Source organism: Carcharodon carcharias, chromosome 34 (genome assembly GCF_017639515.1).
Source record: "Carcharodon carcharias isolate sCarCar2 chromosome 34, sCarCar2.pri, whole genome shotgun sequence".
In the NCBI taxonomy this organism is placed as follows: Eukaryota; Metazoa; Chordata; class Chondrichthyes; order Lamniformes; family Lamnidae; genus Carcharodon; species Carcharodon carcharias.
The window spans coordinates 20457892-20481769 of record NC_054500.1 but is presented as its reverse complement, the minus strand read 5'-3'; the positions used below and the strand labels follow the sequence as shown (position 1 = coordinate 20481769).

At 42.4% G+C, this 23878-nt stretch overlaps 1 protein-coding gene across 2 annotated transcripts in view; it reads right to left on the bottom strand.

Moving 5' to 3' along the window:
* Positions 1-23878, bottom strand: part of LOC121272610 (BTB/POZ domain-containing protein 7-like) — a 63824-nt gene that overhangs the window by 33963 nt on the left and 5983 nt on the right. For both annotated transcript variants that reach the window (XM_041179284.1, XM_041179285.1), the window contains exons 2-4: positions 18083-18275; positions 9685-10749; positions 6237-6445 (exon numbers count right to left, since the gene is read on the bottom strand). In XM_041179284.1, coding sequence (XP_041035218.1) covers positions 6237-6445; positions 9685-10749; positions 18083-18164 — 1356 coding nt within the window. In that variant the 5' untranslated portion in view covers positions 18165-18275. The remainder of the gene's footprint in view (positions 1-6236; positions 6446-9684; positions 10750-18082; positions 18276-23878) is intronic.

Genomic DNA, 23878 nt, shown 5'->3' with positions numbered 1-23878 from the left:
AGAAACTATTTCTACTGACTGGGGAGTCTAGTACCAGGGTCATAGTTTAAAAATTTGGAGCCAGGCCTTTCAAGAGTGAAGTTAGGGAACATCTGTACACACAAAGGGTGGCAAAATTTTGAAACTCTCTTCTGCAAATGGCAACTGATGCTAGATCAATTGTTAATTTTGAATCCAACATTGATAGGTTTCTGATATGAAGGATATGGGGCAAAGGCAGGTATACAGAGTTATCAACCATGATCTCATTGAATGGTGGAACGGACTTGAGGGACGAATTAGCCTCCTCCTGTTCCTACATACAGACGCGTCGAATTCCAAAGAGCCAGCACAGTACAATGGGTCAGGTGACCGCCTTCTCTGGTGGATCATTCCAGGATTCTATAATTTCACACTGATCAAGTCATTCAGGTAGGGATATTGTAATTTCCCTCAGCTTTGCTGGTTATGGAGGAGTTTTTAAAATAAAGAAAATGGTTACCCAGCGACTTCCGTACACATACAGATGTCTGGTGAACATCGCAGAGAGTTTTATCTTGTGTTGAAAGCTGTAAATATAAAACATATCCCACAGGCTCCTGGTTCCGTATGACTTAACATGAAACATTTTAAGCTGCTCTTCGACAGCTAGAATTAAAACGTTCCTGACTAATGATACAGTTTTTTTAACAAAAATAAAGCTTATATATTATAGTGCCCTTCCCTTAGAGAATTTTACTCTCAAATACCCTTTTGGTATTTTGGCATGATTAGAGGGACAGACTAAAAACACTTCAAAGAGAGCGTTTTTAAAGGAGGAGAGAAGGAGATAGCTGATCAAAGTGTACAGTCCTCCTGTGTGTACACGGATTCATTTTAAGCCTAGACAAGTGCTCTTCCAATAACACCACCCCCACCCCAAAATACTCCAAACCACAAAAAACTTCACTTCAAGAGTCTCTTCTCATTGAGCGCAGTTAGTGTTCAATGTCAAATCTTGACAGACCAAAGCAAAAAAGAAAAATAACTCCGCAACACCTTAAAGTACACTACGACTACTTTAAGATTGATTTCTTAATGTTATAAGAAAAAAAAACCTGCATTTATACAGCACCTTTCACAGCTTTGGACATCTCAATGTGCTTTGGAGCCAGAGAAGTTCATTTTTGAAGTGTCGTTGTGGTTGTAATGTAGGAAATGTGGCAGCCAATTTGTGCACAGCAAGCTCCCACAATCAGCAATGTGATAATGACTGGATAATCTGTGTTTTGGGATGCTGATTAAGGGATAAATATTGACCAGAACACCAAGAATGCTTCCCAGCACTTCTTTAAAATGTGATCATTAACATCCACGAAGGGGCAGACTGGGCCTTGGTTTAATGTTTCACCTGTAAGATGGCATTTCTGACAGTGCAGCACTCTCTCAGTACTTTATTGCAGTGTTAGACTAGATTTCTTTTGCTCAAATCCTAGAGTGGGACTTGAATACACAACCTTTCAGAGGTGAGTGCGCTTTCCACTGAGCCAAGGATAACATTGATGGCTGAGGATTCCTTCTGTCTTCAAAAGGCTCCAGGGCCTGACTTAGCCAGTAGCAAAACCAAAGCAGAATTGCCAGACTTGTTACTACCAGGAACAATGCTGAATATTCCAGCATGGCACAGAGAACCAAACATGTTTACTCTGGTGTTGCCGATAGCTTTCCAGGACCAGGGAATCAACAGGTGCCAGCACTGGGGCAATACCGATAGCTTTCCAAGACCAAGGAGCCGACAGGTGCCAGCACTGGGAGAATATAGAAGCTGACGTCAATCCACACTGTGAAAGTGGACCAGAACAGAAGGACACAAATTTCAAAACAGAGACTTCAGTGACTAACAAGAGAATACTTTAACTTTTGCATGGTAACATTTAAGTACACACTGGTTTGTTACATAATAGTTTACACAGGTGTATTTGTTTAAAAAGTACTAAAATCAGATAAATCATATAGATGAGGCTCAAACTTTGTTATTATCCAATCTAGCTATTTGCAAAGAACGCAGGTATCGTAAAGGTCTCCAAGAGCAACAACATTATTAAAATAAACCAAATTAGTTAGCACACTGGTGGATTTATGTCTATACTTACTAGAAGATGATGCTGAATACAATACAATATTTGAGGCAATTGCTGAAACATAATATTCAGTTCTAGTGAAGGCTCTACATGAAAAGTTAGTCTCTCCCTTTGGGATACTGACTGACTGCTGTGTATTTGCACCATTTGATTTATACCTAAATGCAATTACATTGTCAGGGTGCAGGGGGAACTGGGCTTGTCAGCAAAGTCTTCTTCAAAAACTTCATGCACACAGCCCCAGTTATAGTCATCCATGGCTCAGCCGGTAGGACTCGTGCCTCCCTCAACTAATACCTAAAAGTCAATCGATTTGGTCACTTACGTCATTGCTCTTTGCGGGAATTTGCTGTGTGCAAATTGGTTGCCACATTTCCTCACATTACAACAGCAATTACATTTCAAAAGTAACTCGCTGGCTGTAAAGCACTTTGACACTATAGAAATGGAGATCCTTTTGTTCAGGGTCCAAAAGGCAAGGGTTGGAGTAACAGCCTTGAAAATGGTTGTCCTTTCTGTATTAAGACGGGCACTTGTCACAATTGACAATAGCATACAGATGCAACTTTTAGATGCACAGGGTGTTTTCAAAGACCAGGTAGATCCAACAGTGGGAATGCCCAAGCTGAGATAGCAACATCTTCCTCGTCATGTGCAATTTTCATTTACATTTTATTAGTGCTAGTAGCAATGATAGGGTTGAAAGGCAGAAAAAAAGAGCTGTGATTGGACATCCCGTTGTGCGCCTGAGAACATCTTAAAGTCCTTCTTATTTGAGGGGCATAATCATGAGGGGTCTGGACAGTGTAGAATAAGGAAAAACCGTTTCCACTGGTGGAAGGATCAAGAATAAGAGGGCACTGGTTTAAGGTACTGGCAAGGGAAACCTTGAGGGAAAACTTTTTCTTGCATCAAGTGGAATGCAGTGCAGGAGTGTGAGATGGAGGCAGATTCAATCAAGGCATTCAAGGAGGAATTGGATTGTTATCCAAAAAGGAAGAATGTGTAGGGCTATGGGGGGAAAGTAATGGAAAGGCACTAGGTGAACTGCTCCTACAGTGAGGCAGGCACAGACGCAGACACAACAGGCCAAATGGCCTCGTACTGTGCTGCAACAGAATCACAGAATTGTTGTACAATTAAATACCTGTCGTTCTGAAATTCATTTTCGAACGCAGCCGTGCCTGGCAAGGCTGGCATTTGTTATCGATCACCAGAACTGAGTGGCTTATGGGTCTTTTCAGAGAGTGTGTGGGACTGGAGTCACACAAAGCTTAAACTAGGTCAGGAAAGCAGGTTCCCTTCCCGAATTAGCAATCTAACATGCTGTTTTTGTTTAAAACGGCAATCAGGCAGCTTCACAGGCAGTGTTTTTTTTTTAAATAAAAGAACACAAACTGCATTCAAAGTTTTAACCTGCTATGGTGATGTGTGAAGCCAAATTCTCTGAACTATTAATACAGTAACATATCCGCTACCTCACCCTACTTCCTACTTAAAATTACTTGGGCAAATACACTCACTACTTTATTCACATATAGATTCTTTAAACAATGGTGAAGAAGATGTTGGTTGATTTGTTTTGTGGTGTTGGCAGAGGGGGAATGTTTGCAGGTGAGAATTCCCCTCATCCTTAAGAACACAAGAAATAGGAGAAGTAGGCCCTTCCAAGCCTGCTCCGCCATTCACTAAGATTATGATTGCTCTTCAACCTCAACACCATTTTTCTGCACTATCCCCTTATCCCCAAGATTCCTTTAGTATCCAAAAACCTGTCAATCTTTGTCCTGAATATAATGAACATTCACAGCCACCTAGGACAGAGAATTCCAAAGATTCACAATCCTTTCCTCCTCATCTCAGTTTGAAATGGCCACTTCCTTATTCTGAGACTGTGACCCCTGGTTCCAGATTCCCTAGCCAGGGTGGACAATCTGTCAACATCTACCCTGCCAAGCCCCTGAGGAGTTTGATATGCTTCAATTAGGTTGTCTCTCATTTTTCTAAATAAATAGCATTAGGTCTAGTCTGCTCAACCTCTCCTCACAGAACAATCCCCTCAATGCAGGGATTAGCCTAGTGAACCTTCGTTGTATTTCCTCTAAGGCATATATACCCTTCCTTAAATAAGGAGACCAAACCTGTACACAGTGTAGTCTCACCAAGGTCCTGTACATGCGCAGTAAGACTTCTTTACTCTTGTATTCCCAATCCCTTTGTAATAAAGACTAGCGTTCCATTTGATTTCCTATATATAAAGTGTGCTTTGGGTTCCATATCAGAATATGCAGACAGGGTGCTGGTTTATTGTCCCATCTAAAGGGCAATGAATGAGGGAAGATTTGATAGAAGTTTACAAAATTATGAGGGGTATTGACAGAGTAAATGCGAGTAGGCTTTTTCCACTTAGATTAGGAAAAGTAAACACGAGAGGACATGGCTTTAGGGTGAAAGGGGAAAGGTTTAGGAGGAACATTAGGGGGAACTTCTTCACTCAGAGAGTGGTGAGAGTGTGGAACGAGCTACCATCTGACGTGGTAAATGCGGGATCACTCTTAAGTTTTAAGAATAAATTAGATAGACATGGATGGGAGAGATCTGGAGGGTTATGTACTAGGTGCAGGTCAATGGGACTAGCGGAATAATATTTCAGCACAGACTAGAAGGGCCAAATGACCTGTTTTCTGTGCTGTAGTGTTCTATGGTTCTATAGCATTCCCCCAGTATTACAATAGTGTGTCAGCTTTTGCTATGTGCTCAGCTCCTGGAGTAAAGCCATTACTTTCTGGCATAGCTTTCAGTACAACAGCTGAGTCCAGCAGACGCATTAAAATTTAATAAATGTTATAAGCTTAAGTCATTTCATCAGTAAAGCAATGCAATAGGGCTGCGAGGGGCCATTTGCAATTGAAGGACTGCCACTTCATGCAACTCTGGGCTTTCCTTCGATTCAAAGCCATAAGGACACATCACATTGACCAAATTGGGACTAGACACCACTCAACTCTCAATTTTCTGAGTCAGAAGGTAACTTTAACTGCACAACTCCAAGCAGCAGTAATCAACAGCAGATTCCCACTTGGATGACATTTTGAACTCCAATGTTACCACTCAGAGTAATTAGAAAATCAGTACTGGTGAGTTATGGGAAAAATGGTACTTAAAATAAAGGCATTTATAAATGTCTGATTAAGCCTTGGAGATGGTGCTGAGGCAAATTTACTAGAATAGTACCAGAGATGAAAAACTGCAGTTATGCGAAGAGACTAGAGAGGTTGGGATTGTTCTCCTTAGAGGAAGTTATGGGGAAATCTGATAGAAAATTATGAGGGGCTTTCATAGAGTAAATGAAGAAAACCTGTTTACACTGGCAGAGATGTCGGTAACCAAATTGAGTCAAACACAAATTTAAAGCAATTTGGCAAAAGAACCAGAGAGGAGGTGGGGGGATTTTTTTTTTAAACAAAGCAAGATATGATGATCTGGAATGCGCTGCCTGAATATACGAACAAGGAGCAGGAGTAGGACATTCGGCCCCTCAAGCCTGCTCTGCTATTTAATAAGTTCATGGCTGATCTGATGGTAACCTCAAACCTGCATCCCGCCTACCCCTGATAACCCTATCACCCTCTTGCTTACCAAGAATCTGTCCACCTCTGCCTTAAAAATATTCAAAGGCCCTGCTTCCACCTAGCCTGCAAGGGTAGTGGAAGCAGATTCAACAGCAACTATCAAGAAGGAAAAATACTTTGCAAAGAAAATATTTACAGGGCTACAAGGAAAGAGATGGGGGAGTGGGATTACCTGGACAGCTCTTTCAAAGAGCTGGTATAGGCAAGATGGGCGAACAAACCTCCTCTCTGGTATAGGATTTTTTGTTTTCAAAGTCATTTGATTCTCTTTATTCATCTTAAATTATTGAACCACCAGAGGCTGACCAGTAAAAATCAGAGTCTCATCCTTATGTTATACACATCAAAACTCTCCAACCCAGGGAAAAATCTAGAATATTTTTGCTCCACAATTCTGCACAAGCCAAAATTGCTCAGGTCTACCATTTCTCTAACAAATTTCTCTAAAAACTAAAGATTCCAGGAGAAATCCTAGACTTATTAGTTGGAGACAAATGCCAATTACCTGCAGGTAATCTGACTGGATTGCTGCCATCAGGTGCTCCTTGCTTAGCTCATAGAGAATGTCGGAAGCGATGACGTTACTGAACTCCTCACAGAGGAAATGCAGCATTTGCCGATGGACCCATTTAGATCCATATGGTTGAGAGCTCCACTTTAGGATAGCAACTAAAGAGTCCAGCGTGACACTCTCAACAATCAGGTCTTCACAGCCTGTGCAGAGAATGAAAATCATGTCAATTGGAATACAAGAACAACAAAATGCTCAGTGCTTATAAAGCAAGTGCTTTTGTGATCAATCTCAGACCATATCCCCTAATCCCTTCTCAATGCAGGAACATTTTCATCTGCCTCTTGAATCCATTGATGTTTATGTCGAAGGCTCTCCCAGTTAATTGATTTCACAACTCCTTCATCCTCTGTTAAAACGTTTGTCTGGCTGGATAGAATTTTACCTCATTCACCCATCACCTCTGTGCCAGCTCTTAGAGCAATCCACTCAAATCCCATTCCCCTGCCAATTCTCTCTCACACGTGCACACACAAAATGCCTCCAGAGCATAGGATGCTGATAGCAGATTTATATACTAAGGAGACTGTCAAATCACAAGATGCTTATGGAAACCACCTGGAACAATCCTACTCTCCCCCTTATTGCCATATCCTGTTGTTGCTTTAATTCTGTAGACTCTGCCTCCACAACTTGTCTCATGGATTCATTCCAAGTACGAATAGTTCCCTGCCTGAACACCCTAATATCAATCCTAAAATTACCTTTCGAATTTGAAACTGTGTCACATTGTCCTACCACCTGCCATCTGCTTATTTTAAATTTGTATCCTGAGTTAGCCTTTTCTATACATAGCATTTCCTATTTGATATATCTTTTAAAGTATTTTCTGAGATATGTCCTTCTTGGGTCAAAAACCCAAGTCGCTCCCTTGTATCTCAGACCCAAGACAACTAGGGAGCAATCTCATGCCTCTGCTCTCCATAACCTCTAGTACTTTAAATGTCCCCTTGTTTCTCAAAGGCTGCAATGATAGGGTGTGTTCACACCACAGTCTGAGTAGCGCACTGCACAGAATGCTCATAACTTCCTCCAATTTGCATTCTATTCTTTTGGCAATTCTATTAGCTTCACCAAGTGCTGCTCTATATCCATTCGACATGTTGAAAGTCAAGCTTCAACCCCATCCTTAGTTATTTCAATACCATTCACTCTGATTGTATCTGCAAAAGATGCTGTATAAAGACAAAAACCTCCAGTAAAATGTTTTTTTTAAACGCAGTGAACATTGCATTTACTGAATCAATTTGTCAGAGATCAATATGTTGGTTTTGAATTGGGCTTCCAGGTCAGTCTGTTGCAAGAGCAAATACAGTTGGAGCATTCCCAATGAACCTGTTCAGTTCCTGATAAAGTAGGGTAAGTAGCGATCCCACAGAAGATATGCTGGAGAACAATATATCAGGACTAAAAGCATGGTCAAAGAGGTAGGTTTCAAATGAGGATCTGGAGGAGGAGAAAGAGAGTTAGAGAGGCAGAGGGATTTTCCAGACTGCTGGGCCTCTACAGCTGAAGGCACAGCCGCCAATGGTGGGGCAAAGGAAATGTGGGCGTGCAAGAGGCGGGAAATAAAGAAAGCAGCATTCTCAGAGGGTTATAGGTTATTGAGATTGCACGTAGAGTACGTGGCCTATCAAAGTCCCATCCAGTAACTGTTCACAATGGAGCTTAAATAAAGACTGAAGAAGCTAATCCCAAGGTTTTAAGTGAACTTTTAACATAAATATTTTTAAAATGCATTATTGTGTGCAAATATGAGTAAAGAACTTTGGTAGGGTGATGAAGTGGCAAATTTTAAACTCAAATTCAGAGGTGGTTGCTTATAATTCAAATTAAATCCAGTTCTTTTAAATATAAAAGACATTCACACCCGTGCCCATGGTTCCATTTGAACGTTAGCATGCGACTGGACTTTGCTCTAAGCACCAACTGGTTTCCATAGCAACCATTTATGGTCTTAGCTGTCAATTTAGTGATACAGGTATTATTGAAGAGAAATTTGTGCTGTGCCATAACTTAACTTAATTAAAAGACTTTCATGCAGAACTTTTATCAAAAACCTTTCTAGAAGTCTGAGTAAGCAAGGAAAATGAATTCCACCATCAATTTTATCTACAACTTCTTCAAAGGTTATGACACGTTTCATAAGCACAATCATTCCCTGGCTGTATGTTTTTTTTTATTATTGTGTTATTTCTAAATAGCTCCTTTGCTAGCTTATTGCTTAGAAAACCTTCCCTTGCCTAGTTAATTTAATGGGTCTGTGGTTGCATATTGTAAATGTAAGTATTACATTCGTCTGCCTCCATTCAGGGTTTAACAACCCTCTCATGAGGGCACTCACTGCCTACAATGCTTTCAGGAATCAAACACCACCTCTAAATCTGGATTAGGACTCCCCCCCCCAAAAATCTATTTAACCCACGGATACTTAGACCAAGGAAGAAAACTAATATCCCACCACCTAGACCTGTATTTAAAACCATATTCCAGAATAAAAGGAGAATGTTATGACTGGCTTCTTCACCCAAGCCAAACAAAAAAGATGTCATAGGTTTAAGTAAAATAAATAAATCGATTTTAACAAGGTTTTGAAGTAAGTCTGGAATGAAACAGCAGGTAGAAACTTTACCTCCATAGTATGATACAGCACATAAAATGCTATTCAGCCCATCATGCCTGTGTCAGCTCTTTGAAAGAGCTATCCAATTAGCCCCACTCCCCTGTTCTTTCCTCAATCATGTAAATCTCTCTCCTTCAAGTATTTATCCAACTCCCTTTTGAAAGTTATTATTGAATCTGCTTCCAGCATCACAACAATATGCTGTGTAATTATTTCCCCCCTTCATTTCACCTCTGCTTCTTTTGCCACTTGCCTTAAATCTATGCCCTCTGGTTGTAAACCCTTCTGCCACTCGTTTCTCCTTATTCTCCTTATTTATTCTATCAGAACCCTTCAAGGTTTCAAAAAGTTTTATCAAATCTCCCTTATAAAATTGTCTCTGCTCTGAGAGAGCAACTCCAATTTCTCCAGTTGTCCCAAATAACTGAAGTCTTTCATCCCTCGTACAATTCTAGTAAATCTCTACTGCACCCCCTCTTAAGGACTTGACATCCTTCTTAAAGGGTAGTGCCCAGAGGTGGCAACAATACTCCAGCTGAACTGTAACCAGTGTTTTATAAAGGTTTAGCATAACTTCCTTGCTTTTGTACTTTCTACCTCTGTTTATAAAGCCAAGAATCTCATGTACATTTTAAACAAACAGCCTTATTAACTTGACCTGCCATCTTCAAAGACTTGTGAATATACACTCCCATTATTGCAGCGAGACTCTCCTGATCAATCCCTTCCCTGCCCCGAGCATCAACACTCCCACCTTACCTTGTGCCAGCATATCAAACTCAATGAAGAGTGCTATATGGAACAGCTCCATAGCGTTTTCCAGTCGAGTCTCGCTGTCCTTCCCAGTTTCATCCTGTACTTCTCTTAAGCTCCCAGTCGATGGGCTGAAAGGCAGGACCAAGTCTAGGTCCACCAGGTCAGTGTACATGCAGTGCAAAATGACTTTTGCGTATTTCTTTGGAATGATTGCTTCGTTCAACACGATCCTTGCTGGAGTCTGCAAGGTCCGATCTGTTGTCTCCTCACCAGTGCGTATCCGCTTCTGGAGGAGATTTCGGAAGAATGGCGAGCGGGCACATAGGATGGCCTTATGACAGCGGAACTCCCCCTCCAGGCAGCACCCTTCAAAGCTATCGGAGACGTCAGGATTGGAGGTAAAGCTGAGGACTGCATCGTAATAGCAGGAGCTCTCCAGGAGACTGTATATATCAAAGTGAAGAGCATTGGGCATCCCAAACTCTTCACTGAGACGAACCAACACATCGACGTTCTTGATCTGGGAATTTTGCATGCCAAATTCTCCACTATACAAGTAGTGCAAAAGGGATGACAGTATTGGCATGTCAATACCGACAGTGCTGATGTCCATGACTAACTCAGCGCGGTCCAGGTTGGATAAGAGGAGGGTTTTGAAGAAAGGACACCGGGCCGCCAATATGGCACGGTGGACAGGAAAGCACGTACCTTGGAATACCAGGTCCACATCCGTACAGTACTTGAACTGGTAAAGCTTGGCCAGATCTTCATTTAACCGGCTGGCCTCTGGCCTGGCTACACACGCCTGAATCACCAGCTCCTTCACAGCCAACGCGGCTTCATACTGCTTCACCAGCAGACCCACATCCCGCACGTCCCAGCCGCACAGAAGCTCACGCATGTGCTTGGCATGGTCAGCCGCCTTGGCCGACTTCCGGCGTCTGAAGAGTTTCTTCTTCAGTAAGGCGAGATTAGAGCTCCTCTTCTTCTCACGTTTGTCCTGGCCGAATCCAGAGATGCAGAACTTCCCCTCTGGCTGACATCCAAACTGAGGATGTGAAGGAGATTCTATCCAAGAAATAAATTAATAACAGGTTAGATTAAATGCCATAAGCATAAGAAGTGGACTGAGTGTTAACAGGATCCAAGCTGGTTGGTGAAGCCAAAACCAAGACACAGAGCTTTCTTTATTTAGAGTTTATCGACTTGTTCAGAGTCACAGCTCTCCTTCCACACAACAGTGTCCCAGCTATCTCCTATTTAGATGCCCTCAAAGGCAATTACTAGCCATCATCTGTTTTTCTTAATCTTAACAATATAGTCGATAAGACATTGAGATCATGGTGTATTTCTGTGATTTAGTTAAGCGATGGCAGTGCTGAGGAACAGAACATAAAAATCAACGTGTATTTAATGCATCATCAGTACATCAGCAAGCCATTCGGCCAGAGTCTGTTCCACCATTCAGTAAGTTAATCACTGATCTTTAACCAAACTGCACCCACTTGCTCTGGCACCATATCCTTGCCTAGCAAATATCTATCAATCTCAGATTTAAAATTGTTAATTGGGATAGCATCTACTGTTTTTTTGTGGGAGGGAGTTCCACACTTCTACCACCCTGGGTATGAAGAAATGTTTCCCACCTTCTCTCCTGAATGGCCTCGTTCTAATTTCAAGGTTATGTCCTCTTGTCCTAAACTATCCACCAGCAGAAATAAGTTTATCTTTATTAATTCCTTTCAAAGTCCTACAAACCTCAATCAAGTCATTCCTTAAGTTGTACTTTAGGAAATAGAACCTTAGTAATCTCTCTTCATAATTTAGCCCTGAGAGCCCTGGTAACATTGTGGTGAATCAAAAGAGGTCCAGTCAAATGCTTGGCAAAATACATTCGTTTGCAAATTTGATGAACAGGACAAATTGAATAGCACAATGAATAAAATTCCCTGTCCTTCAAGATCCCAATCATGCTGTGGAGCCATAAGGTGGCAGCAAAATAAATTTTAAAAAGGTCTAATGCAAAATGTGATAAGGTCAGATATCACAACAGCTGCCTTACGGTTCAAAAATAATTCATTAGCTGTAAAGTACTTTGGGATGTTCCAAGATCATGAAAGGCATTATATAATTGCAAGTCAGTCATTTTTTATGGTCCGGTTCCCTCTGTTAGCAGCTGCTAACCTCAACAAGATCATCTCTGGGAGGTGGTTAAATGAAATAAGGAACTGGGTGGAGAAGGGGTTGGGGAATTGCAGCAACAACAACATGCCTTTATATATCCTCTTTACTGCGGCAAAACATTTGAAGGTGCATCATGGGGACGGGGACTGGGGAGGGGGGGGAGCGAGCATGTCTACAGCTTGGGAAAAATTCGCAAAGTTACAAGAACATAAACAGAAGCAGGAAGCCACCATAAAGCCCATCAAGGCAGCTCTGTTATTTAATAAGATCATCATTGAAGCTCAACATCAACTTCACTTTCCCATCTAATTCCCAAATCACTTGATCCCTTTGTAATCCAAAAATCTATCAATCCCAAACTTGAATATATCCAATGATTGAGCATCCACAGCTCTCTGGGGTAGAGAAATCCAAAGATTCACAATCTTTTGCGTGAAGAATTTTCTCCTCCTCAGTCCAAAATGGTTACCCCTTATCCTGAGACTGTATCGTCTAGTTCTAGATGCTTTAGCCAGGAGAAGCAGCCTCAGCATCAACCCTGTCAAGCCCTCTATAGAGTCTTATGTTTCAATGAAATCACCTCTCATTCATCAAAACCCTAGAGAGTCCCATTCTACTTGATCTCTCCTAAAGGACAAGACAGCCATCTCATCCCAGGAATCAATCTAGTGAACCTTCACTGAGCCCCCTTCTAAGACAAGTATATCATTCCTTAGGTATGGAAGCCAACACTGTGCACAATGATCCAGGTGCCATCTTTACAACTGCAACAAAACGTTCTGTACTCATAAACCCTTTTTTAAAAAATTCATTCACAGGGTGTGGGCTTCACTGGCTGGCCAGCATTTATTGCCCATCCCTAGTTATCCTTGAGAAGGTGGTGGTGAGCTGCCTTCTTGAACCGCTGCAGTGCCTGTGGTGTAGGTACACCCACAGTGCTGTTAGTCAGGGAGGGAGTTCCAGGGTTTTGACTCAGTGACAGTGAAGAAATGGAGATATTATTCAAATTCAGGATTGTGAGTGACTTGGAGCGGAACTTCCAGATGGTGGTGTTCCCGTGCATCTTCTGTCCTTGTCCTTCTAGATGGTAGTGGTCGTGGGCTTGAAAGATGCTGTCTAAGGAGCCTTGGTGAATTGCTGCAGTGCATCTTGTATATGGTACACACTGCTGCTACTGTGCGTCGGTGGGTGGAGGGAGTAAAGAATGTTTGTGGATGTGCCAATCAAGTGGGCTGCTTTGTCCTGGACGGTGTGAAGCTTCCCAAGTGTTGTTGGGGCTGCACTCATCCAAGCAAGCGGAGAGTATTCCATCACACTCCTGACTTGTGCCTTGTAGATGGTAGACAGGCTTTGGGGAGTCAGGAGGCGAGTTACTCGCTGCAGGACTCCTAGCCTCTGACCAGCTCTTGTAGCCACAGTATGCAGTAGAGGCCAACATACCATTTGCTGCACCTGCAAGGTAATCCTGCTCAGTTGGAAAGCTGCAATTTAAAACAAGTTGCAACATCTTGGGGTGATTCCAAAAAAATAAAGCAAAAACATTGAAACTCAAAAATAAAAGATCTGCACCAAAGTTTCCACAACTTAAATTGTCATTAACAAAATAAAAGTCAGGACCGAATTCTCTCCACTGGCTCGGCAAGTTCTTCCAGTTTTGAGGAGCTGGAAAGAAATCCTAACTTTGTTCCTCCCACACTGTCGTGCACAGTTCCCAATTCTGTTAAGATTCGTAATCAAACACATGCCAAGGTTTCTGGCACTGGGACAAGCCTTCCATCTGCAGTTGCTATATTCAGCACTCAAGAACATTAGCTCCCATTTTCCGCATGCCGTTGATCAATCATCGGAGCGCTTGCTGCCACGTCGACCTCTAGCAGCTCCCCCCACCCACCACCACCAACCCCTGCCGAGCTCCTCTTGGTCACAGGCCAGGGTCTCTGGTGAGTCAGCACCTCCAATCTTTCACTTGGGCACTCAGTGTAAAATTTGCTTTTTGGAACTTCTTCCCCAGTGATGCACACGTATCCCCATCCAAGCCCAATTCCCAAACAAACTGTCCTGTGGCTTCTCGATTAATTCGCTCCTAATAGACAATTTTTAATGGGGCCATTTGGTGCTGCCCATTAGGTATTAGATTGAGACAGCTCAAACTCATTCCACAGAGTACCCGAGTTCCCTACAAAATTTTGTTGTATGCAGACAGTTCCCTCCTCCCCCCACCACACCCTACACCCTGGCACCACATGGCACTTTAAAATGAGAAAATGCTGTAGGTACTCAGGTCAGGCAGCATCTGTAGAGAGTTAACATTTCAGGTTAATGATGACCCTTCATCAGCTCTGGTGTTGCCTGACCTGCTGAGCATTTTGTGTTTCTATTTCAGATTCCCAGCAGCAGCGGTATTTTGCTTTTGTACCTTTAAAATTGTCTTACGTGGCCACTGCAGGCAGGTTACCTAATATGAAATGAGGCCTGCGTGGTCACATCCAGGCTGCTGCACAGCTACACATGCACACAGCTCAGCAGAAACGTTATATCGGACCCTCAATGCTGGCAGAGACCTCTCCCCATCGCGTTGGTCTGAACTGCATTTGAAACCCGATCTAGGAGTTAAAAGTTCAGTGTCTAATGCACGGCAACGCACAGTCCCAACGTTTTATTTATTATTATTAATAATAATAGTCACATGCAAGATACATTTTACGGGCTAAAAAAAAAACAAACTTACTAGGTAGGAAACCCAATAGGAAAATAAAACATCAAAAAAAGGGGAATATACATACTTGTGGTACACAAGCTGCAGCATGTTACAAGGCAGCATCCCATCAAAAGATCAGAGAGATGTAATAAATCACAGCAGGGAAACGCAAGGAGGGTCATCATAATCTGGTGATTTAATTAGTCCCTGAAACACCTCCAATATTGCTCTTTATTTATACAAAATTCTAACCTGTGGCATGGCTACTACTATTTTCTGGCAAGTAGATTGTTTGCTTCATAATGCCTTGCACATGATGTTGGACTAAGATGTCATATTAATATGATGGGATCTGTGCCAGGAACTGAATCTATACGGTGCACAATTGTTTTTAAAGTTACCTGGTTGTTCATCTTATTGCTCAATGAGGATCATAGCTCGTGCAGAATGGCTAATGCATTTGGCTGCATAACAACTGTAATTCACTGTGTGAGGGCACCAAAAGATAGAGATGGTGGGGCAATTGTCAATTTTAATCAATGAAGATTACCGGCCAGTAAAACACGTGTGTGTCTGCGTGTATATCAGCTGAGATCCACCCTCATCTCTCATAACACAGTGAATTACCCTAGTACATTCAATATCTAGCTAGGTTCATGTATAAAGAGCAGCCATTTGGGCAAGGGAAAGTTAGAAAGAACCTGTATTTCTGCAACACCTTTCACAACCTCATAAGGGCAATGGAAAGACGGCAATTTGCACACAGCAAGATCCCACAAACAACAAGATGTTGAACAGATAATCTGTTTTGTGCTGTTAGTTATTGGCCCAGGACAGTAGCATAGTGCGGCAGAAGCCCAGGGACCAGTGACTCCAGCAAGAGTCCACACAGGGTGCAGGGGAGAAATAAAAAGGGATTGGCGACGTGAAAAAAAGAACATTAATACAATTAATCATAGCATCTGGATGTTGCTAGCAGTTAGAACTTAAAAGTACCAGATTTTTGCAGCTCACAGTGAAGTTATTCTGATTCATGAGGACAGACTACATTTAAAAAAAAACATCCTTGGGTGCTGCATCACTGGCAAGGCTGACATTTATTGCCCATTCTCAGTTGCCCTGAGGTGGTGACCATTGTAGTCTGTGAGAAAGTGCTCTTCTGAATTCCCTATTGGATTTCTTGGGGACTATTTTATATTGATGGCCTCTAGTTATGCTCTTCCCCATAAGAGGAAACATTCTCTCTCCACCTCTATCAAAACCTTTCATTATTTTAAAGACCTCTTTTAGATCACCACTCAGCCTTCTCTTTTCTCTTAAAAGCATGGACTTGCTGATGGCCATTGTGGAATTCAACCACACAGCACATCACAACTATGTCCTCATATGCACTGTGCAATAAAGGGGAGATAAATTGTCATCACTAGATGGCAGTCAATAATGACAGCTCTGAGTGACTTTCCTATAGTTGTCAAAGCAATGTTATCATCCCTACCATTACTGCAGGAGTTCCTCTGGGCAAGTACCTAGGCCCAACCATCTTCAGCTGCTTCATCAGTGACCTTCCTTCCATCATAATGTCAGAAGTGGGGATGTTCACTGATGATTGCACAATGTTCAGCACCATTCGTGACTCCTCAGATACTGAAGCAGTCCAAGTCCAAATGCAGCAAGACCTGGACAACATCCAGGCTTGGGCTGACAAGTGGCAAGTAACATTCACGCCACACATGTGCCAAGAAATGATAATCTCCAACAGAGAGGATCTAGCCATCACCCCTGATATTCAAGGCGTTACCATTGTTGAATTCCCCACTATCAACATTCTGGGGGGTTACCACTGACCAGAAACTGAACTGGACTAGCCATATAAATACCGTGGCTACAAGAACAGGTCAGAGGCTAGGAACCCTGCGGGGAGTAATTCACCTCCTGACCCCGCAAAGCCTGTCCACCATCTTCTAGGCACAAGTCAGGAGTGTGGTGGAATACTCTCCATTTGCCTGGATGAGTGCAGCTCCAACATCACTGCAGAAGCTCGACACCATTCAGGACAAAGCAGCCAGTTCAATTGGCAACCCTTCCACAAACATTCGCTCTCTCCACCACCAGTGGAGTGGCAGCAGTGAGTCCTATCTACAAGATGCAATGCAGGAACTCAACAAGGCTCCAAACCCACGACCACTACCATCTAGAAGGACAGGGGCAGAAGGTACATGGGAATATCACCACCTGCAAGTTCCCCTCCAAGCCACTCACCATCCTGACTCAGAACTATATCACCGCTCCATCAATCACTCAGTCAAAATCCTGGAACTCCCTCCCGAGCAGCTCTGTTGGTGTACCTACACCACATGGACTGCAGAGGTTCAAGGGCAACTAGGGATGGGCAATAAATGCTGGCCAGCAACACCCACAACCCATCAATGATTTTTTTAAAATTAGCCTGTTGAGATTAACTAACTAATGTATCAGCTGCAGCTCAATACAAAGCAGTTGCCTCTAAATCAGAAGGTTGTGGGTCAAGACCCACTCCAGAGACTTGAACACAAAAATCTAGTTGACTCTATAGTGCAGAATTGGGAACATCCTGGAATGTCAAGAGATTATATTTTTTGGATGATATGTTAAACCAAGGCTCCATCATCCCCTCAGGTGGATGCAAAAAGTCCCATGGCACTACTGTGAAAAGAAACAGGAGAGTTATCCCCCAGTGTCCTGGCCAATATTTACACCTCAATCAACATCACCAAAGAAACTGATTTTTTGGTCATTATCACATTGTTGTTTGTGGAAATTGGTGTGTAAATTGGCTGCCTTGTTTCCTACATTACAACAGTAATTACACTTCAAAAAGATGCTTCAAATGCTGTTAAGGGCTTTGGGCCATCCAGAGTTTGTGAAAGGCGCTGTATAAATGTAAACTTTTCTTTAAAATCAGGGATTGAATTTGGGATTACCAGGCCTTTAAGGCCTATTACCACATTACAGTACATAGAAACCTATAGCATAGAAAGAGGCCATTTGGCCCATTGTGACTGCTCAAATTGTCTCTCCTGCTCTTTCTCCATAACCCTGCAAATTTGTCTTCAAGGCTTTAATCAAATTCCTGTTTGAAATCTACTATTTAATCTGCTTTCACCACCCTTTCAGAAAGTGCTTTTTAGAGCACAACAGCCTGTTGTGTAACAAAACAAATTCTCACATCCCTTCAGGACTTTTGCCAAAGTTGCAAAATCTGTATCATCTGGTTATCAACAGTCCCACCAGTGCAAAAATTTACTCCCAATCCTCTGTTATCGAAAGCCCTCAATCTGAACACCTCTTATTTTGTTAAGCCTTTAACCTTCTCTGCTCCAAGGGGAACAAACCCAGCTTCTTAAACCTTTACCCGCTAAGAAACCAGGGGGTTATTCGAAAACCAAGCTCTCCTAAGGAGGCCATTCAGCCCCTCAAGCCTGTCCTGCTATCCAATTAGATACTGATAATCTCTCTCACAATATGCAATAAAATTCTTACCACCAACTGCATTTGAAGATTGTGTTTTCACCCCAGCTGTCGGACATGATGGATACGGGTAGGTAGAAGCATTAACACCCATTTTCTTTGTACACACATGGCAAGAATTTCTGTAAGGTAGTCTTCTTCCACTCAGCAAGCAACTTCAGCTGTCTACTGACAGAGGATCATTACACCGCATGAAGAACAGTTCCTGAGGGGGGGGAAAATTTTTAAGAAAGGTAAGCGATTTCCTCTACATCTACAATGGCCATACTTTGTTCTACTCAACCACTTCAAGTAACCGCAGGGCCCAGAGTTCAAACATCAAAAGTCCATCATAAAATGAATGTTCTTTAAATATCACAATCCTTCTCACTTTATAATGGAAAGACACCACAAAAAAAAACAACAAATTAACTGGTCATTTATCATCTGCTATTGTGGGACCAAGCAACAAACATACAAATTAGGAGCAGGAGTAGGCCACTTGGCCCCTCAAGCCTGCTTTGCCATTCAATAAGATCATAGCTGATCTTAAATTGGTTACCAGAATTGACAAGTAGGGAAGTTATGCTAAACTTGTATCAAACTTTGGTTGGACCACACTTAGGAGTACCATGAGCAGTTCTGGTCACCATATTATAAAAAAGATATAAAGGCAGTGAAGAGGATGCAGAGATGATTTACAAGGATGATACCAGAATTGCGTGGGTATACATATCAGGAAAGGACCAACAGGTTGGATCTCTTTTCTCTTGGGGGGGAAAAAAGGCTGAGGGCAATATAGAGGTCTTGAAAATTACGAAAGGCTTTGAATGAGTGAACGCAGAGAAAATGTTTCCTCTTGTGTGATAGGTCATTAATATATGATAATGAAGAAATCCAATAGAGAATGCAGAAGAAATTTTTTTACTGAAAGACTGGCAAGAGTGTGGAACTCACTGCCACAGGGAGTTTTTGAAGTGTGTAGTGTAGATGCATTTAAGAGGGAAGTTGGACAAACATATGTGGAAGAAGGGAATAGAGGGTTATGATGATAGATTTAGATGAAGGAAGATGGGAGGAGGCTGGAGTGGAACATAAATGCCAGGATGGACTGGTTGGGCCGAATGGCCTGTTTCTGTGCCGTGTATCGTATGTAATATTTGCCAAGATAACAAGTGAAGGCATTTTAAATGCAATCAATCAATTCATTGGGTGCAAAGCATATGGGATGCACTGAAAATATAAAAGGAATAATACAAAGGAAAGCTGTTTCTTTTTATTTCCACCATTTGCACTTACTATTCCAAACTTTTCCCTGCCACATATTTTGATATCAATGATTCATTCCATTGACCTTGTAACTTGGTAATTTAAATTTAAAATTAAAAAACACTAATGCATTTTACTTCAGTTAAGTTTGCTTTTAATTTCTTTATCCTTTCATGGGCCAGCATTCGTTGCCCATCCCTAATTGCCCTTGAATCAAGTGGCTTGTTAGGCCATTTCAGAGGGCATTTAAGAGTCAACCACATTGTTGTGCGTCCGGAGTCACATGTAGGCCAAACCAGGTAAGGACAGCAGTTTTCCTTCCCTAAAGGACCCTAGGGAACCAGGTGCGTTTTTGCAATAGTCACTAATGGTGACCATGCAACCATCACTGATGACTAGCTTTCTTCAATTCCAGTTTTATTAATTTAATTTCCACCAGCTGCCGTAAGATTTGAACCAATGCCTCCAGACCATCAGCCTGGGCTTTTGGATTACTAACCCAGTGACATTATCACTATGCCACCATCTCCCCCAAGTACATAGATGGGAGAAGCCGGGACTGTTTTCCTTGGAGAAGTAAAGGTTGAGAGGAGATTTGATAGAGGTGTTCAAAATCATAGGGGTCTGGACAGAATAGATAGAGAGAAACCGTTCCTGTTGGAAGGATCGCGAGGAGAGGGCACAAATTTAAGGTAATTAGCAAAAGCAGCAATGATGATAGAAGGAAAAACCTTTTCAGGCAACGAGTGGTTAGGATCTGGAATGCGCTGCCTAAGAGTGTGGTGGAGGCAGGTTCAAATGAGGCGTTCAAGAGGGAATTGGATTATTATCTGAAAAGGAAGAATGTGCTGGGTAACGGGGAGGCAGCGAGAGAATGGCACTAGGTGCATTGCTTGCACGGAGAGCTGGCACAGACATGACAGGCCAAATGGCCTCCTTCTGTGCTGTATACATTCTGTCTGGTCAATAGAAAGTAAACCATTACAAAGGCAAGAGCCCAACACTTTGGGGAGCACAATGGTGATGGAAAGCAAGGTGAAGGAAACACAGATGAACTGAGGTAACTGCAGGGCAGTCTGCCTCTCATAACACAAAAAGCAGATCACTGTTAGCACCCAAAGGGGTCCAGAAACCAGACCCACTCTTGGAATGAATCACACTCATCCAATTACAGGCCACTTAGGATTTCCCCCAATTTCTTCCCACCCCTCACAAAATCAACTTGCACTGGAACGCAATTCTAAATTTCATAGGAGCCAGCAACCCCCTCCCTCCCCCCACAACCCCCAAAATTTCAGGCACAAGTCTCAGCAATGAATGCAAGCTCACTATTCTATTAAGGGGAGGGGGCAGATCACAATTAAGCATGTTCCTGTACCCATCACATTCATGTTTTCCAGTAGAGCTTCACTGGACAATGATCAGAAGATCTCCAAATGATTTTCCTCTCCTTAGTCCCACTGTCTGACTAGGATCAACTAACTCACCACAGACCAGACAGGGAAACACAAGGTCTTCTGGTCCATAAAGCTCAGCACCCAAGCAAACAGTGCCTGCACCACTAAAGCCATTAAGCTCTCATTTCTCAAGCAAGAAAAGGATTCTATGCTCTTGTCAAATCTGGGCTCTTTTTATTGCTGTTATAAAGGAGAGATAAAAGCAGCAAAGGGTTGGTTTCACCCGACATTGCAGCTGAGAAGCTGCGTGATCCATTTTAATCACAGAATTTTTCAGGATTAATTTATAACAGCACCTCTCTGACGCCAGTACTACAAAAGAGGAAAAGAAACCTGAAATACAACAATATTAAACATGAAAAGCATCCCTTTGATCTGGGATATTTTAAACATGCAGGTGTCCACTTTAACATCTGCCTTGGCCTTGTGCCAGTACAAGGCTGCACTACATAATCAGCGTACAATAAAAATGCAGTGTTCCATTTGTTCATTCCAAATTAATTACCACGACACAACATGCACATGTACTGAAAGCTTTGTCTATCAGTTAAAAACCCTGCATGGGGCACATGCTTCCTACTGTCATCACTTTCTGTTAAAAATTCCCCATTGTCCATTAGAATTTGCTATGTCAACTGTCACGATGTAGCTGCAGGGTCTGGCCTCTAAGTGGCTCTGATAGGCAAATCTCAGGTCTCTCAACCCAATTCCACTGCCACCTTGTTTATTTTTCTTTTTTAAAAAAATGCTCACAAACCACGGGAAATTTATAGTCATGGAGTCATTACAGCATAGGAGGAGGTCATTTGGCCCATCAAGTCCATGTCGACTCACGGTAGGCAGCACAATTCCAGTGTTTTACTCACACATACCATACATTCTCCACTGGGATAAGAAAACAGAAGTGTAAATTCATGAAGCAAGTTCGAAGTGCCCCAGAATCCAAAGTCAAATAACGCTAATAGAACACCACACAATTTTAACGAAGTGAAATTATCGGCCGGTGAATCTTTTATAAAACAGCAAAACCAGCGAGTAGCACTCTCATTTCTTCAAAACATGGGATGGTGTCTCAAGGGGGTGTGGAGCTGCGCGCCACTAGTGAGAGGCCTCCAACTCGCAGAGAGAGCACTAGGGGCAAATGAACAGCCACACACACAAACTTTTTATTACCTGGGAGAGGAGCAAACGAAAGCACATCGGTGACAACATTATCCAATAATAAATCACTAACACACCAACACTGCTCTGGCAGAAAGCCAGTGGGGTGTCACTGCCAACAAGTAAATAGGATCCAAAATTGAAAAAGCCCACAAGCATGAACTCAACAATATACATCAGATACTGTGTCACCGTTATATTCGGTGTATAATACTGGCAAAAAATCCTACAGGGAAAACTAAAATGCACTTCAGTCGATGGACTGAATCTTATTCAATCCTCATTTGATGCTCTTAGATTACTGTGTCAGAATGCTCCCACTTTTAGTGACAGACCTATCCCCACCTTCACTTCAGCCCAGCTTCATGCAGCGCAGAATGAGGTCTCAGACATGACCAATGTTTAGAAGGACAAAACCCATCACCATACAGCTTTCACAGGACACAAAACAAATTCCAGTGCTCTTCATTTCACTTTTAGTTGGAAAAGGCCCAACGACGGCACCAACCTATGAATCACAATCAGTAACCTTTCAACAACAGCATCACCCCAGCCTGACAAAGATTTTAATCTGCACAGCTGACAAATATTTACGGCAACGGCGCACATGGTTTAGAAGAGATAGCAGGGCACATTACCAAAAAGCACTAGAGACTCTACGAGTAAGAGGAAGCAATTTAATTTCAGGATATTCGATAAATCCAGCTTCTCCTGTTTTATGATGTCATCTGTTTTGCAATATCATCTGAAACCCTTTGATTAAACTGCTGTCGTATTACTGACTACTGACCATCTATAATGCTGCAGGAAGGGGGAGGGGGTCAGTAGTCTAGACAGCGTCTGGCTCAGCTATCGATCTTTCTGGTATTTTGGATTCAAAACTGCCATCGTGAAATTTTTACTTAAACAAGAACCTGGGAGTTAAGAGATGTTTGTTTTAAGTGCAAAGCACCCTCCTTCATCATGAGTCCTTTATTTAAAAGAAGTCTCTGCATGGGATGTCACTCTGGCCCAAGTCAAAGTTGTGGGCCCAAGTTCCACTCTGGAGACACAAGCACAACATTCAGGCTGACACTTCCAGTGCGCTGCAGAGGTGCCGTCTTTCAGGGGAGACGTTAAACGAGGCCTCGCCTGCCCTCTGAGGTGAATGCAAAAGATCCCATGGCACTACTTCGAAGAGCAACAGGGGAGTTTTCTGCAGTGTTCTAACCAATATTTTTCCTCAATCAAGATAACTGAAACAGATTATCAGGCCATTGTAGGAAATGCAGCAGCCAATCTATGCATAGCAAGCTCCCAAAAACAGCTGTTTGTGGGAGCTTGCTATGCACAGGATGGCTGCTGCATTTCCTACATTAAAAGAGTGATACACTTCAACCACACTTCACTGGCTATAACGCAGGTTTGAGGTTCCAGAGGTCTTGAAAGGTGGGATATAAATGCAAGTCTTTCTTTAAATATAATTAACACTTATTTTAGTTCAAGGTAAGGTACCAATCCCCCTAATCAAAGCAACTCATTCTATTTCATCTGGGGTCTTAGCTGAATGATTAACCTGTGCCAGTCACTGGTCACTGTACTGGATAGGGGAAGCAGTGACCCTGTAAACTGCAGACCTGGATTATTTTTAAATTGTTGTGACGTGATGATTTACATCCCGCATCCCTTGGACACATCAGTTGGAGATGGAAACCAAGTGCATTGATAACCAGGCATTTCGTTGGAAAGTGAAGCACGTACCTTTATCTAAATTAAGATTACATTACATGGTTGGATGAGGCAGGAGAACAGGATGCCTACTGTGCCTTCCTTGTATTAGCAGCCACATCCCTGGCACTGACAAGTGCAAAGATTCACCAGGATAGCACAGAGGTCATTGAGTCTCTTGCAGTCTGCGTCTGAACTCAGCCTAGCCTGATGGGATACAAGTCTCATCTATTTG